At 42.3% G+C, this 17,697-nt stretch overlaps 1 protein-coding gene across 13 annotated transcripts; it reads right to left on the reverse strand.

Moving 5' to 3' along the window:
* Positions 1-903: 903 nt before the first annotated feature.
* LOC113988170 (probable 2-ketogluconate reductase) lies at positions 904-17,654 on the reverse strand. Of its 13 annotated transcripts, none has more exons than XM_039379092.1 (8): positions 17,572-17,654; positions 16,379-16,659; positions 15,617-15,858; positions 13,075-13,459; positions 11,662-11,833; positions 10,681-10,859; positions 9,851-9,947; positions 7,957-8,090 (listed from the first exon to the last, which is right to left on the reverse strand). In XM_039379092.1, exons 3-8 carry the CDS (start codon positions 15,809-15,811, stop codon positions 8,054-8,056), a joined length of 1,065 nt encoding a protein of 354 aa, XP_039235026.1. In that variant the 5' UTR covers positions 15,812-15,858; positions 16,379-16,659; positions 17,572-17,654; the 3' UTR covers positions 7,957-8,053. The 13 variants fall into 13 exon arrangements, with proteins under 13 accessions (XP_039235027.1, XP_027577297.1, XP_027577295.2 ...); XM_039379095.1 differs by lacking the exons at positions 7,957-8,090; positions 15,617-15,858 and adding exons at positions 9,087-9,453; positions 14,291-14,746; XM_027721482.2 differs by lacking the exon at positions 7,957-8,090 and adding an exon at positions 9,087-9,453.
* Positions 17,655-17,697: the final 43 nt, after the last annotated feature.

A 17,697-nucleotide genomic window follows, 5' to 3' on the forward strand; every position in this document is an offset into this window, starting at 1 on the left:
GCAGTCCTGTGTGTATCCCAGCTAACAAATGCATGAAAATTTTCCGGACAATGTTACTTGCACTGTAGATCATACATTGTTTTGGGTTGGAAGAGACTTTAAAGATCATCTAATTTCAGCCCTCCAGCTGTGGACAGGAATGCCTTTCACTAGACCAGGTTGCTTGAAGTCTCATCCAACCTGGCCTTGAACACTTTGAAGGATGTCCCTCAACCTCTCTGGGCAACCTGTTCCAATGCTTCACTACCCTCTGAGTAAAGAATTTCTTCCTAATATTGAAACTAAACTTAACATCCTTCAGCTTAAAGCCATTCCTCCTTGTTCTATCAGCACATGTCCTTGTAAAAAGTCCCTCTCCAGCTCTCTTGTGGGCCCCTTTTAGATACTGGAAGGCTGCTATAACGTTATCCTGGAGCCTTCTCTTCTCCAGGCTGAACAACCCCAACTCTCTCTGCCTTTCCTCATAGGAGAGGTGCTCCATCCCTCTGCTCATCTTCATGGCCCTTCTCTGGACTCACTCCAATAGCTCCATGTCTTTCCTGTGCTAGGGACCCCAGATCTGCACACAGCACTCCAGGCGGGTCTCACGAGAGCAGAGTTAGAAGGGCAGAGTCACCTTCCTCAACTTCCATCCCTGGAGATGGAGGCTGGGAAGCACAGCTTCAGTACTGGGTTCACTAAGGGTGCGTTGAAGTGATCCCCCTTGCTGGTCAGCAGCCACTGGAGAGGAGGCCTAGCTTCTGTGATGACAGCATCTCAGGAGCCGGGACACAGCACTGCTGTGGGCACCAGGAATCCCTCTCCTTCCTTCCACACTAAGAAATAACCAGCCATGGGGTGCTGCTGTGTCTCTCCCGACTGCTGTAGTGCTTTTAAAAGAATGGATTACAAAATCATATCATCTTGAATTCTACCAAATACATTTTAATACACTGAACATTAAGGCAGTCAAGATTAATACCAAATCCTCTATAAAATTACAAATAAAAAGATAAAATATAATAACATTTCATAGTAATTATATAAAACCACATATTGTTCTTGTTATCCTGGTAATGATTTTTTAGTATGATTTGCTTACACGAATTTCAAGTTCAGACATTTAATGCAAAAATTCATTAACTAGCAAGTAGGAAAAATTTACTAGCAATTAACTAGCAAGTAGCAAAAATTCATTAACTAGCAACTAGATTCTTAGTTAAGTCTACTTGAATTTTCTTCCTTAAAAAAACCCGAACAAACTATAAAATGCTTACACATTACCTGTTTCATATCCAAAACTTCCAAACTGCTTTGCTGATAAGATGTAATGGGTGATCTTTTAACTTACTGCTCACTGGTACCTGAGATCAAAGGACCACTGTAAAGTCCCTCTCAAAGTTATTCTCCCTATGAATTGAGAATGGAGGCCTATCTACACATTTTAGTTGTGAAGGAAAAAAAAAACCACTGAAAGCACAACATGGGGGTTTTTTCCTTTGTATATCAAATCAACAAATTTGAATGAACAAAATGAAGGAACGATTTGTTAGAGGAGCCAAAAAATAATAATTAAAGGAATGTTACTCTTTTTTAAGCAAAAATCCAGGATATACCTATCAAATGTGAAGAAAATGGGTGTGTTATGTGGTTAGATGTGGAGAGAATCAGATGGCTTCAAAGTTTTTTTGTGCAACTTGAACATCTAATTTTAAAGCTATAGTTCAGGAGTTGATACATCTCTATTGGAGATATATCTGTATAGCAACATATGTGACAGAAGAAGACAATTGTACCAGAGCACTACCATGTTCTAAGTATATTTAATTTATAGAGTACCTTATAGACCTCCACATAGTCTTTTCAGCTAAATCACATTGTGTTGCTCTGTGCTATTAGTTTTCTATAATAGAAAGGGATCTGTTATACCACCATTGTACAGAGCACTCTGAAATGGGTCTGTGGCTATGTGAAGTATTGCATAGTCTGTGAACTTCATCCCATCATTAAATATTACCACTGGTGTCCATGTAATCCTGCAGGGTGAGCTGATGCCTGCAGTGTTAATAAGGTTCTTGCGCAATAACCGTTTCTTAGGTTTAGGCTTTTGAAGTATTGCGTTACCCTAAAAGACTGTCATGCAACACAATGTATGCATTTCCCAGCTGGGTTGTATAGACTAGCTTAAGCATGAAACTGGACAAGGACGTACATTTCCTCTGTCTACATTATGTGTAGGCAAAAAAAGCTGAGGCAGGAAATCTATATTCATAAGCTTGAAATAGGTTTGTCTTAACGGAAACAACATAAGAATAAAAACCTTTAGAGCTGATAGGGGGAAAGAAAATAATAAAAAGAGATGTGTTATCCTTTCTCACATCAACTAGGGAGCACTTCACTGGGCATGGGGAGACCATTTAGAGCTGCTAGTATGTTTTCAACTGCTTCCTCTGTTATCATGTAAGTGGTCTTGTCTGTTTTAATGCCGAGGTGAGGCGTTATAATGACATTCTTTAATTTTAACAAAGGATGATCTCTGGAAAAAAAGAAAAAAGAGTTGTTATCTACTGTTGTTCATCCAAATATAGAGGACTCCTACTTTAGCTTTTGCACTTTATTTGAAGTTCATTTGATATAACAAGTCCCACTTAGAACCACAGAACCTGATCACCTGTGCGGAAGTAATTTTGGACTGTAAGAGGACATGTTAAGTGTTTATACTGTGCTCTTTTCTCCAGAAACAGATTTTTGCCATTAGGCAGCAATTCAAACTATGTCAGAAGAGAGGATTAAGTCCTCCTGACATATTCACACTACACAATGGTGTGAGCTTTAGTTATTCATTCCCACACAGGCATAACAAGACCAAACTCCTCCCAAACCCAAAATGCAGCCAGCGCAATTAACTCTGAGAGGCACCATCCTGGTAGAGGCATCTTTTAACAGAAGCCAAGCAGCCTCTGGGCCCAAGAGGGCTACAGTACTTCAGCCTCATATTGTGGAAGGAAGCCTGTGGGGAAGGACATCTGGGGGCAATGCAGCAGGTCTCAGAAAAGATGGCTGAAGCAGCTTTCACCCATTCATGGCAAGTTGCACCTTCTAATAAAGCAATTTGCAAGTGAAGCACTGCTGCAGCTTCACAGGGTGATTCTACAGAGGTGGTCTAATGCTCTCCCTGCCTCCTGCTGTTTTCTGGCACCCAGGCTTCCCCTTGGCCTGTTATCAGCCCCAATATCTGGTCTGCATTCCATTCATATTCATGGCACTTTTATCCAAACCCCCATCCCAGGGAGCGGCGGGGGCTGCCTCAACCACATCCCTGCCTGCTGCAGGGATATCTTCAGCCTCGGCAGGGCTCACCCATCCTTTCCAAGAAATAAGCAGAGATGACAACCTGGGCAGTGGTTCTGGGTAGGTTACATCCAAAGCCGCGGCCCAGATAACACCAGTCTGCAGAGCCATCACCAGCGCCTCTTGGTCAACTACTGCACCTGGTTTGGAATAAGAGTGTCTATGAGTGCAACTTGTGTTGCAGGTAATGAGCTCAGAGTGAAAGGAGAATGAAAGAGGAGAGAGAGGAATTTTTGCCATGCCCACTCTGTCCTCGCTACGTGCACCACCTGCGCAGTGGCTGCAGCACAGCGCTGTGTGTAACACAACAGGAGCTGGCCCATGCTTTCTGGCCAGCCAACTGTTCTGGACGGTACCTCGGCTGATGTTAACCAGAGTAGCTGTGGGTTTCATTAGCTCCAGCTCTCTTTTCCCAATCAAGTTGCGTGTCTGAGGTGTCAGGCTCACTGCCACCATCACAAAATCTGCCTGCTGGAGTAAGCTGTCTATCTTTTCGCAGTAAGTGGCACCAACAGCTTGTTCCTCTTGCGCTTTCCTAGTGGGAGGAAAAGTATTTCAGGGCATCAGTCATGAAAATATTCTCTTCATTGATGTCACCACTATACAAACTAAAGGATCTGATTATCACATCCATGTAGCAAATAGGTGGCAAATTTAGGCTCAGCTGGATGTTTAGACCCTTCTGGAAGGCTTCAAGCCCTACAGCAGGGGATGGATTGCATGCCTGCCTCTCAGCCACTGCAGTGCAGAGTCCAGGGGCTTCTTATAAAGTCTGCAAATGGACTAAGGCTAAGCATTGGAGCAGATGGCAGCACATGGTCCATTCTCCAGGATTCCCAGTGGGGAAGGTGCTCAAACCAGAGCAGTGTTATTTACCAGAACTCATCCATGTAAGCTCTGAGGATGCTGGTGATCCTCATCCTGTTGGCACCCTCAGTAAGCCTGTCATTTTTCATAAGTGAAATCAGCGAGGCAGCTCTTAGCCAGGCTTCTGGCTGCCCCAGGATTTCTACAGAGTTAAGTGTTCAGCAGAAAAGTTGTCAAAGTAGAGAGAGATTTTTAGTTTTAATTTTTCACAATAAAAAGGAATACTTGCTATTTCTCCCATTCTTTGTAAATTTAGCTTCCTGAACTTTGGGACCTAAAGAAGCAATGACAGGAGATCTTGTGTACAATTTTCTGGTCCTGATTGCAAGAGAAGGGCTTTATTTCCTCCCTAATCTAGAAATAAAGAGGTCACTCTAAGAAAATAACTTCAGAACTTTGGATCATGTGTCTCCTAACACATGCACTTCATTAGTTTCTTTCAGTGTACAGGTCAATAACCAGAGAATACGTAGGAACAGAACAGACTGGAACTACAGCCAATTTTGCAGCATGCAGAATGCATCTTGGTTCAACACATAAGCTTGAAGTGTAAAGGTACTTTAAAATAAAAAGGTTTTTAATTTCTGTTGCACTGCGCATTGATCATTCATCACAGCACTCTTACATAAATATTACTTTAAAGACTGAAAAATATTAAACAGAGGAAGTTAGTGATGATCCACAGGGGAAAAAAAAAGAGTTGTGCCTTTTGTTGTATTTGTTTTGAGTGGTTTATGAAGAAATTCTGAAAGATCTTAAGGCGGGTGTTCACTAGTACTTTTTTTAATGTGAGTTTGCTCAGCTGTTCTTCTGAGTAACAGAAATGCCAAGCAAGGCTAAAAATTTCTGGCCTCATTCACCCTTCTGATTTGACTAGGGCTAGCTAGAGCAGTGACCCTCCTTCTGCAGTCTGCATATGGAGAGAATCACTGAAAGCCACATGTCCTAGCATTGCAGCTTCTCCCTTCAGTCAGAGGGAGTAAAGTTCTCTCAGGGTAGGTCATGGTTTGTTCTGCTTGTTGTCTGCACCTTGCCTGATTGGAAGGGCCTCAAGTTATATATGGGGATCTTGCTTGCTTTTACAGTGAAGAGTCCTTGTGCTCAATGTCTAACAAGGATCAGATTCCCAGACTCACAAGTTAGGAGGGGCTAAAAATAAAAGGTGAAATAAGGTTAAATACTTGCTAAAATGGCTTGAGGAGAAAGAGGGTTTTCTCAAGAATAGCTCTCAAGTTAATCAAATTGTGCCAAGCATATGTTTCTTAGTTTTCCAGACACTGAGTTTCAACAAGATCCCTCAAAATATGCAGTAAAAATAAACAAAAGGTAGAGTTATGTGTCACCATAGTATGATATGATAAGAATAAAAAAAAAAAAGTACAAGCTTGATTTCCATTTTTCTGCTCATATCTGCAGGAAACCTTGACATTTCTAATATAAAACCTCAATTAAGTTTCCAAGTGTTTAATCACCAAGTAACTCTTTACAGGACTGATTTAAGGCAACCATTCTCTTTTTTTTTCCTTTTGTTTCAATCTTGGCCCTATTCCCTCAGTTTTTGCTACACTTCTGACATAATTCCTTGAAAAGAAAATACTGGCTACCTAGAAGAGAGTTTCTGCTGCACTTAAGGTCAGGACATATATTTACCTCTGTGTCCTGTTGTGGTACAAAATCTTCATTTCAAATGCTTTGGCTCTCAGAGCAATCTTATATCCAATGCGGCCCATGCCAATGATCCCCAGAGTAGCTCCAGAAACTTTAACTCCCAGAATATCAGCTTCACAGTAATCCATACTTGAAGAAATTGCAATGTGATGGACTGCAAGAAAAATACTCATATATGAGAAGTGAATGGAGTCCAACACAGAGGAACAAGGCAAAAGAATCTGAACTTGTTGTGCTACTACAGCACACTTCTAATGATTACAAACACATGATTTTGTAATGTCCTAGGTAACTCCCTAATATATCATCTTTCCCTCTTACCTGTATATATATCTCATTTATTCTTACTATACTACAAAAAGCCTTTTGATGTAATTTCTCCCAAAAATCCTTTTACTGTTTTAGACTCATGAAAATATTGCCCTGTTCTTCATCAACAATCAAAATAATTATTGCCAATAACAATGCAGAGTTTGGAAATGTCACGTGGAGAACACCACCAGATATTTGGTTTGCTTATTTAGAATAAGAAGAGGTTTCCTGTTCATATCTGTCACTCTGCTTTGAAAGAAAAGTGCAACTGCTTTAAAAATCACTGCGGTAATTTCCATAATTACCTGTTAAGCCTGTACAATTTTGGATAGTTCTACAACACATAAAATACAGTTATATACACAAAGTCAGAACTTATTAATCTGCTAGGAAGATCACAAGCTTCTGATACTTCAGTCTTCTGATATTGCCAGTTTATCTAGAACATAAGCAGAATGTTGTTAAAGTATTAAAAAAAAAGACTCAGGGGAAAAAAACTCAGTCATGTGAGGGCAGAGCTGTCAGAAATGCCACCAGGGATAGTTTAAGTAGATGGGAACAAGGAATTAATCTCCCCTTTAATCTGTCTCCTCCTTGCTACGTAGAAACAGATTTAGAGTGAGACAACCCTCCTTTGAGTTTCTACGAATGCTGTGGTGCAGGATTTGGCAAGTCAAAGTCAGGTAAATTTAATAGGATAAACCTGGGGGATTTTTTCCTGAAGCAGGAGGCATTCTAACAAAGGCAAGAGTAGGTCTACTTGGGGAAATAGCAAGAAAAAATTGTTGAAGAAACTAGAAAGGATGTTATAAGCAGAAAAGGGAGCAGCTGCTTTATTACTCTCTATTGCCCCTTAAATGCCCCAATTCTGCACCAATCCATTTCAGTCCCCAAGAATATGCCCATGCCTCTATCAGCATTGTGGATCCCTTCCAACTTATTATTATTCTATGTTCCATATACCCTTGTTCTGCTTTACTGTTATCTCAAACACTAATTTATTCTGCCAGCCTGTGGCTCCAGCGATTGTCTGATCTTTGCCATCTCCCTCTTTTGGTTATAGCATTGTAACACTGTCACATTGAAAAGCACATCTTATGTCAGTCAAATGTCATAGTCACTGAAAATGCACTGCTGCAGAAGGTAATGGAATTTAAAGTTTTTGTATGTAGAAAGCACACATCAGTGTGTTGTTCACCTGAAACTGTTACATTAATTCTACAGCCATACTTATTTTAAAAACTAAATTCCAGTTTCTAGGAACACTTGGTCCATAAAGCAGGATTAGATTCTGGTCAAGTATTTACAACCCTGTGAAAACTAAATTCATATGATTTTATTTATATGTGGTTGAAATATAGGTTATGTATGTCTATGTATAATGTAACAATTTAAGTACATTTATCACACTTAATTCACATTTTATGTGAAACCATGTGCACTACACATAACTCTATAAGAAAATTCAAGTTAATGGTAGGTAAATCTTGTATGACTTTTAGAAGTCACAAAAGAATTGAGATGTTACCTTCCACTAGTCTTCTAGCAGATGCTAGCAGCAAAGCCATCCCAGCATCTGCTGTGCTGCTGCAAACAGCACGTGGAGCATTAGCCATCTTCACACCAAAGCTAGCTACAAGTTTCAGATCCAGGTGATCCATCCCCACTCCTGAATTCGCAATCACTTTCAAGTTTGGCAGGCTCTGGAGGAGCTCTCGGTCAATGACTGGTTTGTGCCACCACAGATAGATTGCTTGGACCTTTCTGCTTAAATGCTTCCTGTTTTCAAGCAATTCCTTCATGGTGATGAGGTAGAAATGTTTCCTCAGGAATGCCACATGGCTGTGCAGTATCCCACATATGCCACCGATTTCATTTACCAAAAGCCCAGGTAGTTCTCCTCCTTCCATGATCTGCACAAAAAAGAAAGACACAAATCATCAGAAGACAGACATGTAATTATTTCCAGACATTTCAAAGAATAATCACTGTCATGTCCTGTTTCATGACATCTATAGCAAGAGATCCTATAAACCATGTATTTAGATAGGAAAGTAAGCAAAGCAAGACAAGAAAGCAGCTCTTTTCAATATACTACCTGTTATACACATACACACATGTGTATACACACACACGGATATTCACACAATCAGGCCTGAACAAGTTCTGCCCTCTGTGGTCTCCAAGATTTCATATTACTGCTACCATGCTCAAAACACAACAATTACTTCTCATCAATTACTTAGCTTCAGACCATCAACAGTCTGGTGCAATAAATCTCCTTTGCTACCCCGAAATCAAAAATTACCTTGTCTAAGTAGTTTAGAAAAATGTTACTCAAAGAAAATTACAGTAAAGGAAAAAGTTAAAGAAGAGTAAAGGAAAGAGTAAAGGAAGAACAGAGATTAATAAGAATAGAGAAAGAGAAGAGAAGAAAGAGAATAAGAGAAAAATAGTTACAGCCGAGGATCCGATGGCTCACACAAGGCCAGCCGGAAGAGAAACACCCCCACAGAGTGAGCCCCGTGGTCCCACATTTATAAGGTTCGGCCAGCATGGTCAAGCCTTGTAGGCGGGACATGCAGGTCATTGACCACTCAGTACCCCCCTGGCCAGAGTGAGGTGTGCTGGAGGCAATCACAGGCTCCAGGGGGCGTGGTATGGGCTACCCGTGTGTCCTTTTCGGTGGAGAGCAGCCCCACGCAGGCGTCTGGTGCTGCCAAGTGCTTTCTGAGGGCGGCTCTGACCTTGTCCCCCAAGGCCCAGCCCTTCCCCACCCCACTCCCTCACAGCGAGTTGCCTCTGACCCACATAAAAATGTTACATATTCTAGTGAGATTTGAATCCAGTACGTCACAGAGTATTCACTAACAGACTGAGGATATCAAAGTGCATCTGCTCAGTTAAAATCTTCAAACAAATATTTTTTATTGGTTCTATTTTATTTTTCAGACTTGGAAATAACAGTACAGATCAAGTCTAGTGAGATGACAGTTTTGCAGTATCAAGACAAGCAGTGCAGGAACAGGTTGCTTTTTTTTTTTTTAGTTTAAAAGCGGTACTGTAAGAAATAGTGCCTTCCTATACACAGGAGATTTAGTGGTATCATCTGGCACACATCATTTGGGAAACACTTCACTTGGAATGGGTTGGCCATTGAGAACAGCCAGTATATTTGCTATTGCTTCTTCTGCCATCATATGGATAGCTTGGACTGTTGCAGTTCCAATGTGAGGGGTTATGATGACGTTATTTAATTTTAATAGAGGGTGATCTCTGTAAGAAACAGAAAGAACAGAATGTGTTACACAGAGAACTTACTTTGCTGCTATCCTATGCTAGCTGTGAGAAAGGGAACCTCGGGAAACAGCAGCGGCTTGTTGAGATAAAAGGGCCACAAGCACAGAACTAGCAGAAAGCTGTGAGAAGCTTGGTTACCCATTTCTTTTTTCTCTGTTGGTCTTGTTGCCTTGCCTGTCAGTTAGGCTGGCAAAGAACTGACAGATGTGGGAAAGGTGAATACTTTGTCATTTATTTATGATTGTGTGAGACAGGCTGAGGTTTTTCCTTTATGCAGTGAGAGAGGCTCCCTGTGGAGATCAAGATTATGACAGCACTTTGCACACAGTTTGAAACATTTCAGATTAAAAGAATGGGAAACAGGTTTCTTTACCTTGGCAGAGGCTCAGGGTATGTCACATCCAGAGCTGCAGCCCTAATAACCTTACTCTGGAGAGCTTCTACCAACGCATCTTGATCAATAACTGCACCTGTATTGAAATGAAATCTTGGTATCACAATGAGTTAATGAACATATTTTTATGGGGAGTAAGGAAACGTCTCAAGGGTCTAGTGAGAAAAATTAGAGGATCTGCATCATGTTCAAAAGCAGAATGCCTTTCTAACAACCATTAACCAAACAAACCAGAGATTTGATTTATGAATCTTTAATTACAGAATGGTTATGGTCCACTGCATGAGGTGTTTCTTGGGATGAGACTAGTTTCAGTCTTTTCCTCATTTTGGCACTTCCTGTATTATTACAGACAAATCACGTAATCTCTTCATGCTTTCCACTCTTTTATCTCTGCTTTGTTTACTGAAACTATAATCTTTTTCATATGCTTGTTCAGTGCCAACAGATCTGTCATCCCTTTTGAGGCTTCCTTTCTACAAGCTATTCCAAATGTTACATAATGTTTTCCCTTGTACCCCGTTCATCCTCGCTTAAGATAAACCTTTCAGTTACTTCCACTAAAAACCCTGTCTTTAGGATAAGGCTAAAGAGAACTGAACATCTGCTGAGCATCCCTAATTTCCACAGGACCTTTGAACACATAGCATATGGTCCACGATAAGTCACTCATTTGTAGACTGCCAGCTACTTCATGACTCAAACAGACGGGTATCACAGACTGAGCTTGGAGAGGGGAATGTCAACATAATCAAACAAAACACAACTTTAAGTGTGGAGCCACAAACAGTTACTTCAGGTCATCCTACCTCGGCTGATGTTTATAAGAGTAGCTGTGGGTTTCATCAGACTCAGCTCCTTTTTCCCAATCAGTCTGTGAGTCTCAGGAGTCAGGTTCACAATCAACATAACAAAGTCAGATTGTTGCAGCAAGTCTTCCATCTTCTCACAGTAGTGGGCACCAACAGCCTCTTCCTCTTCCTTTCTTCTGAAGAAAAAATGCACAAACCCCCAAACTGACACAACTATTTCTAACTGGCTTCAACAATCAATTACCCCAGGAGAGATCCAGAACAGCACAGAGACTGAGAGGTTTAAGGACAAGTTTAAAGGAAAAGACACTGATAGGTGCAGATAGTGGAAGGGAGGCAGGAAGGATGTGGGCTAGAGGAAGCAAGAGGCTAGACAAGTGGTGGGACACTGAAGGAGTGATGTATGCAAAGCACATGGGTGATATTAGGTATAGGAGGTTGGGGATGTAGTCAGATCCCACTCTTCTCTTCTGTGTCCATGCCAATCCCTGTGGAGTGTTTCCTTGCCTGACATGTGAGTTAGGACTTGTGGTTGAAAAGAAATGAAGAGGAAGTGAAGTGTGAAAGAAAGGAAACTACAAATCTGTGAGAAATTAAGACCTTTGTCATTGGTGTTGATGTGATGAGTGATCAGGCTAGGCTGAGGAGACTGGCTGGCTGGGTGGAACAGGGATGCTGCCAGAAGCCTGAAGAGGAGTCTGAAAGGACAAGGGACACCACAAGGGCACAAGGCCTGGTTTGACTGGACAACATCTTCAGAGAGGGTACACGGCCCTTGTTCCAAACTGCTAATGTATTAACCAGGGCAGAGTGAGTGCAGGAGGCATGGCAGGAACCAAAGTGAGGAAGTGGCAGCATGCTGGTGCTTCTCATGCTGCTTACAGCTGTCACAAGTGCATAGGAAGACCAGGGACACAAGTAGAGCTGTGGCTTCCGTCATTGCCCCCTGAATTACACGCAGAAACCAGATGTTTTTACCTCCGGTTTCTGTTATGGTAGAGGATCCTCATGTTGAAGGCTCTGGCTCTCTGAGCCACTTTGTACCCAATGCTGCCCATCCCGATGATCCCAAGCGTCGCTCTGGTTACTTCCACTCCCAGCCAGTCAACAGCAAAATGCTTCGTGTCTGGAGAAACCGCAATCTGGCAGCCTGAATGTAAGTACATGCTGAATGGTTACAAATCAGCAATAAAAGCAGGTCTGGGGGACAGAAAAAGTTTATCACCATCACAGCAGCGAGGCTCTGGAGCGGCCCTACAAAATAGCCTTGCTAATTTTGACCAGTTCATAGAAGGACCTGGATGGTGCCAATCCCTGCAGCCAGGGCTGGAGTCAGTAACACAGCAGGGGTCCTGACTGGGTATTGTGCTAGGAGGAATGGCTCCTCAGGGAAGTACCTCTTCCATGGCTGGTGCATTTTCTTGGAAATCCAAAAATAGCTTCTTTAACACTTACCACCCTGCAAGCATTGATTTCAATTTTTTTGTATTTGGGGTAAATCTCAGCATTTCTCTCCTGGATCACAACCCAAAGCAGACTCACTGCTTGAGTGAGGGTGAAGGTTGCAAATTCCAGCTCAGCCAAGGATCTCTGTGAGCTCTTGTACACAGAACTTGAAGTTCAACAAGATACAATAGTGAGAAAACATCACCAGGAAAGATGCTATTTCATGCTCAGGGTTGGAGCAGCAGTGACAATAAGACTGAGTCCCTGAAGACAGAGGCAGCTTCTTGTGATAGTCTCTACTGACACCTTCCTTCCTCAAAAAGGCATTGTGTAGCAAGGACATGTGGAGAAAAAACCCTTGTGGGGAAAGGAGACTAATGGTGCTGGTACAGTGTGAAATAACTTTATCAAAAGGATTATCAGCTATTTTAATCATAATGCTGATGCTCTTCAGCAAATACAACCCACTGGTTTAGATAAACTCATCACAGAAGCAGGAAAAAAAAGGAGTTATACTAATTACCAGTCTAGAGATGGGGATATGGCCATTATGTTTTGTACCTTACTATAGCTCCTGACACTTCTTTCAAGGGGAAATGGAAAGTGGTGACACTCCATTTGGATGCACTCTGTATTCATTTTTTACAGCTATAAACAACCCACCCAGTGAACAGCCAGAGGAGAATTAATCCCCAGGCATTATTCCAAACAGGATATCACAAGTGACTTCAAAGTGCATAATTTAGACAAAGGCCTTTCTCTAGTCACAGTTGCCTTAAAAAGAAGATGGACACACGAAGAGCAGATGCCTCTGAAAACTGAGGTCTCCAAAAATTTATCCCTGTAAAAGCATCCCAAATATTGATTTCGACAGATCATCTGAATCATAGCAAAAGTGAGATATGCCAAAGAAGTAGCTAGATCCAGGAAAATTGAAAACATTACCTTCTACTAGTCTTCTGGCGGAGGCCAGCATCAAGGCCATTCCTATGTCTGCTGTGGGGTCTGCCACGGCGTGGGGGGTGTTGGTCACTTTTACTCCAAAGCTAGAGATCATTTTCAAGTCTAAGTGATCAACTCCAACTCCAGAATTTCCAATTACCTTTAAATTAGGCAAGCTTTCTAGGAGCTCCCGGTCAATAGTTGGCCTGCACTCAAACACGAAAACAGATTGGATTTTTTTGCTCATTTCTTCTTTGTTTTCAAGAAATTCCTTCATGGTGATAAGGTGAAAGTGTTTCTTCAAAAGCGCTGCAAGGTTTTCTAGCACACCTTGAGTTCCTCCTATATCCAGAATCAAAACGCCTGGCAACTCTTCTTTTGCCATGACCTGCAACAGTGGAATAGAAGAGATACTCCTTTGTTCAGGAAAACACCCTTAAAGGAGCAATGAGATAGTGATCATTTAAATTCACATCTGTAAAACAGGAACTGATGGAACTCAATACTGTTTTTAATCCACAGTCACTTGGTACTAATGTGGTGCATCAGACAATTTCCCAGTACTTTTCCCGAATGCTGATTTAGACTACAGCACCAAGGAATACCCGCACTCTTAGATCAAAATCCAGTCCTACAAAATGTTATTTGCAAATAGTTTCATTTCAGTCCTGAATCAATACTGATTTCATACAAATCTGGCAGCTTTTCAACCTTACTTACCAATGCACTTCTATAAACAGTGGTATGAAACAGAGGCTGTTCACAGTTTCTTGCCTATTGGTTAATGGTTGGTGAAGCTGCAGGTATTGTAGGGTGGCACTGAGCCCCAGATGGGTCTGACAAACATCTGTCAGGAATGGTTTAGCTCTAACAAATCTGCATGATGAAGGGCCATCCTTAGCTGCTAGACTGCTTGCCTTCAGTGTTTTAAACATCCAGATCTGTACCTGAACTTGTGTAAAATTTAGCACACCCATGCCTATATGCTGAACCAGTGGGGAAGAGCACTAGAGGTGATAATGTAATTCCCGCCAACAACACAGTCCTTCATACTAGAACTTTCTCCCGCCCAGACATTTCTGAGCCCAGTTCTCTCTACCACACTCCTGCAAATGTACTGTATTCTGCAATAAGATGATACCAGCTCCACAGATAACCAAACATCTAATTAGAGGCAGCCCTTACTGATAAAAATGGTAGTTGAAGATTTGCTGCATACCTTAACAATAGTTGTGCCTAATTTCCTACAATTCTGCTTGCTGTGCTCCACTGATGTTCAGTCTCCATCTCATACTATGTCCTATGCTTGGGTGCAGAAAACCTGATGTTGTGCTAACTGAATCAGAACAATTTTCCCCAGCAGTATGCTGATTTATTCTGGGCACACAGTACTGAGCAGAGATGTCCTGCTGCTTCAGTCCTCTCACAAAAACCTTCTGCAAGTAACCAGAATTCAAACCTGTGACAAAAAAGTGTCAGCATAGATTGGAAGTTTTTGTCAACCATATTTACCCTTGTCCTGAGGAAACTCAGACTTATCTCAACCACAACTATTAAATGCTTACAATCTCAACACCAATAATGCTGTTTTATCCTGGCCTTGACTTGCATTTCTTCCTCAGTTCCAGTCTGCTGCTGTACGTGGGCTTGAAGGCGTCTCCGTGTTAGGACAGGTCTGCAATTCATCATAAACAATGTCTCTGATAATACTACCTGGTTCTGAACAGCAGCAAACAAGGCAATGAGATGAATAGTGCAACCAAATTGCAAAGGAAAACCATGTTCTGAAATATATATCATCTATTTTTTGCAAACTTAGGTTGTTAGCCCCATGTGGTTGTGAAAATTCAAATTTTCCCAGATGTAGTCTATATTTCTGAGAGTATCACACAACATGACCTTAGAAGGATAAACTAGATTCATCCTCCAGAATGAATGACACATAGAATAAAATACAATACAATAAAATCACAATATGATGTCATATTGTGACAGCATTGTCCGGCTTTTTGATCAAAACCTGATGCTCCTGCAGTAATTTACTCAGACCAGATGGCAATTAACCTGTATGCTGTTAACAGTGGTGGAAAACTGGGCACCAGATATCATCAACTGACTGGCAGATGCCAGTAAGACAGTGATGTTTTACACCATTTGCTTTCATCACCACTTCCTCCTCCATGAAGGGTAGAGTCAGAACTGCATTCATTTTAGAAGCACTTCCTACACTGCACAAGCAGAAAGGTGATCCACGAGGGAGGAAGCCACTAGCTTTAAACAAACAGCTGGTGCACTAGAAACAGTGCTGAACTAGAAACAGGTTGGCTGCATGTAATGAATCTTTTCATTCCTGTGGGCATGCTCAGTTCGCCACCATTTCAGCTGTGTTTGATGTGCATGTGAACGATTAATAGGCTGCAGCACTGGTTCAAGAACTGATGTTCTGCTAATACTGGGTACAATCTTAAAAAATTATACTGATAGCAGTAAACTAAAAACACTTAAAGGAATCTTGCAAAAGAAAGGGGGCTCTCCAGATACCAACCTTAGTCTGAGCACTTATTGTTTGTCTTCCAGCACTACATGGGCACGTCCTGTACCTCTGTTTGTAAATCACACTTCTGTGACAGCGACGTCCATGAGAAGCAACAAGTTGATGAATAAATTTGTAAGCCAAATTTGACTGGCCAGACATCAATGGAATTGGTTTCAACAGATTGAATGCCTTGCTCACAAACATAATTATTCAGTTATCAGATGTCTTGTCCAGTGTGCTAAATATAACACCTGTCAAGGATATGACAATTTTGGTTTTGCACTAGTATCATTTGCAGTACCACTAACACCCTTTTTTTTTTTTTAAACTGTCTCTCCTCGTATTTTGTATTTACGTAAGATTATATGCTTCTATGTATGTAAGCAATCCTAATCATATGTAACACTGTGATATAATGTAAATGAACTAAGTTCTGGTCCTGGCATTGCAGAGAAAATTTTGAAAATATTACTTAATTTGAGACAACTGGGCAAACAAAAAGTACTGCATTAAAGTATTCATTTTAGTGCTAACTGAAGCAGGCCTTACTTCATCTGTGGAGCTTGAGTCACTCCTAACTTGCAGATTTCTTGGCTGGCACTGCTGTATGACTTTGGACTTTGCCAAATCACAGCAAAAAAAAACCTACATGATTTTTCCTAGCTCTGTTTTCAATTAAAGTTAACAGCATGAGTTATCCAGGATAAATTCCTCCCGCTAACTTCTCTAAAGAAGGTGACTAATTACCTGAACAACAACCAAAGCACTAACCAGGGATGGTTTCTTTCTTACGACGTGCCTTTCACAGCTCGATCCTGCGGTAGCTGGAAGAGCGGAGAGCTCACAGCTCCTGCTCCCGGCCGGGCACACCCGCTCCTGCCCAGCCTCGCTCGCTTAACCCTGCCCTGCCCGGCCCGACCAGCGCCGATCCGGGAGCTGGCGGCTTCCAAGGAAGTTCCGGCACGCGGAGCACCGCCCGCCGCTGCCTCTCCTTGTCTGCAATCAGACCAAGCTGCCTTTCGTCTCCTCTCCCGCCCCCGGCGCTGGACTTCCTGGAAATGAGATAAAGCCAAAGGAGGACTTTGATAGTTTTTTGAGAGCTCTGCAATTATGGGACAAAGTTATTTGGTACAAATTCACATTGTTCCCCACAGCCCAAGCTCAAGCTCGTACTGTTTTTTTTATAGTGGAAACTGTGGTTTTCACCCTGTCTGCTGCGAGCTAAGCTTTTAAAGAAGTGTGCAGTGTAGAATAAGATCTAACGCCTCTCAGGAAGCAAACTGAGTGGCCTGGGATGCCCTATCCCAATGGCCAGCTCGATTCTGAAAGCTAATGCTGAAACGTGCTGGTTTCACAGCTGATCACTTCCACTGGAACACTTATCCAGTGTGCTCATGTATTGGCATTTTGATTGCAAGACAAATGAGAGAGCAATAAAGGCATGCAAGGGTGAATCTGCCAGGGGCTGGGCAGTGTAGCTGCCACTGCTGGGGGCGGTTCTGTGTGTAGTGTGTGTGCATCAGAGATGAGTGCATGAAAATTTTCATTCCTGTGGGTTAACACACTGAGAGAAGTCTTCCATAACCAGGAGATGCATGCAGCTGCTCTCTCTGTTGCAGTATAACAGAATCATAGAATGGTTTCGGTTGGAAGGAAGGGACCTTAAAGATTATCTAGTCCCAATGCCCCTGCTTTGGACACCTGCCACTAGACCAGATTGCTCAGAGCTCCGTCTAACTTGACCTTGAACAGTTCCAGGGCTGAGGCATCCACAGCTTCTCTGGGCATATCTCCTTGATCGAATCCCATGGAGACACAGGGAGTTTATTAACATCGTAGAGTGGCCAACAGCAGAGACACGGAGGTTTGGGCTCTGATGATCCCCATTCCATCCTCCCTGTGCCACCCAGCAGCACTGCTCGGGCCGGCCGCACCGATCCCCATGGCACGGCTCCAAATCGCACCTGCGAGGGGCGATCCCCGAGGCCCTGGCCAGCAGACAGGCAGCACCACGTGCCCACCCGGTTGGATACCGGGCTCCTCGGGCAGACGGGGCCCCTGCCAGTTCGGGAAGGGGGAAGTCCCGCCCT

The sequence above is a fragment of the Pipra filicauda genome, unplaced genomic scaffold (assembly GCF_003945595.2).
Source record: "Pipra filicauda isolate LSUMZ 115617 unplaced genomic scaffold, ASM394559v2 scaffold155_size1731166_pilon, whole genome shotgun sequence".
NCBI classification, from domain to species: Eukaryota; Metazoa; Chordata; class Aves; order Passeriformes; family Pipridae; genus Pipra; species Pipra filicauda.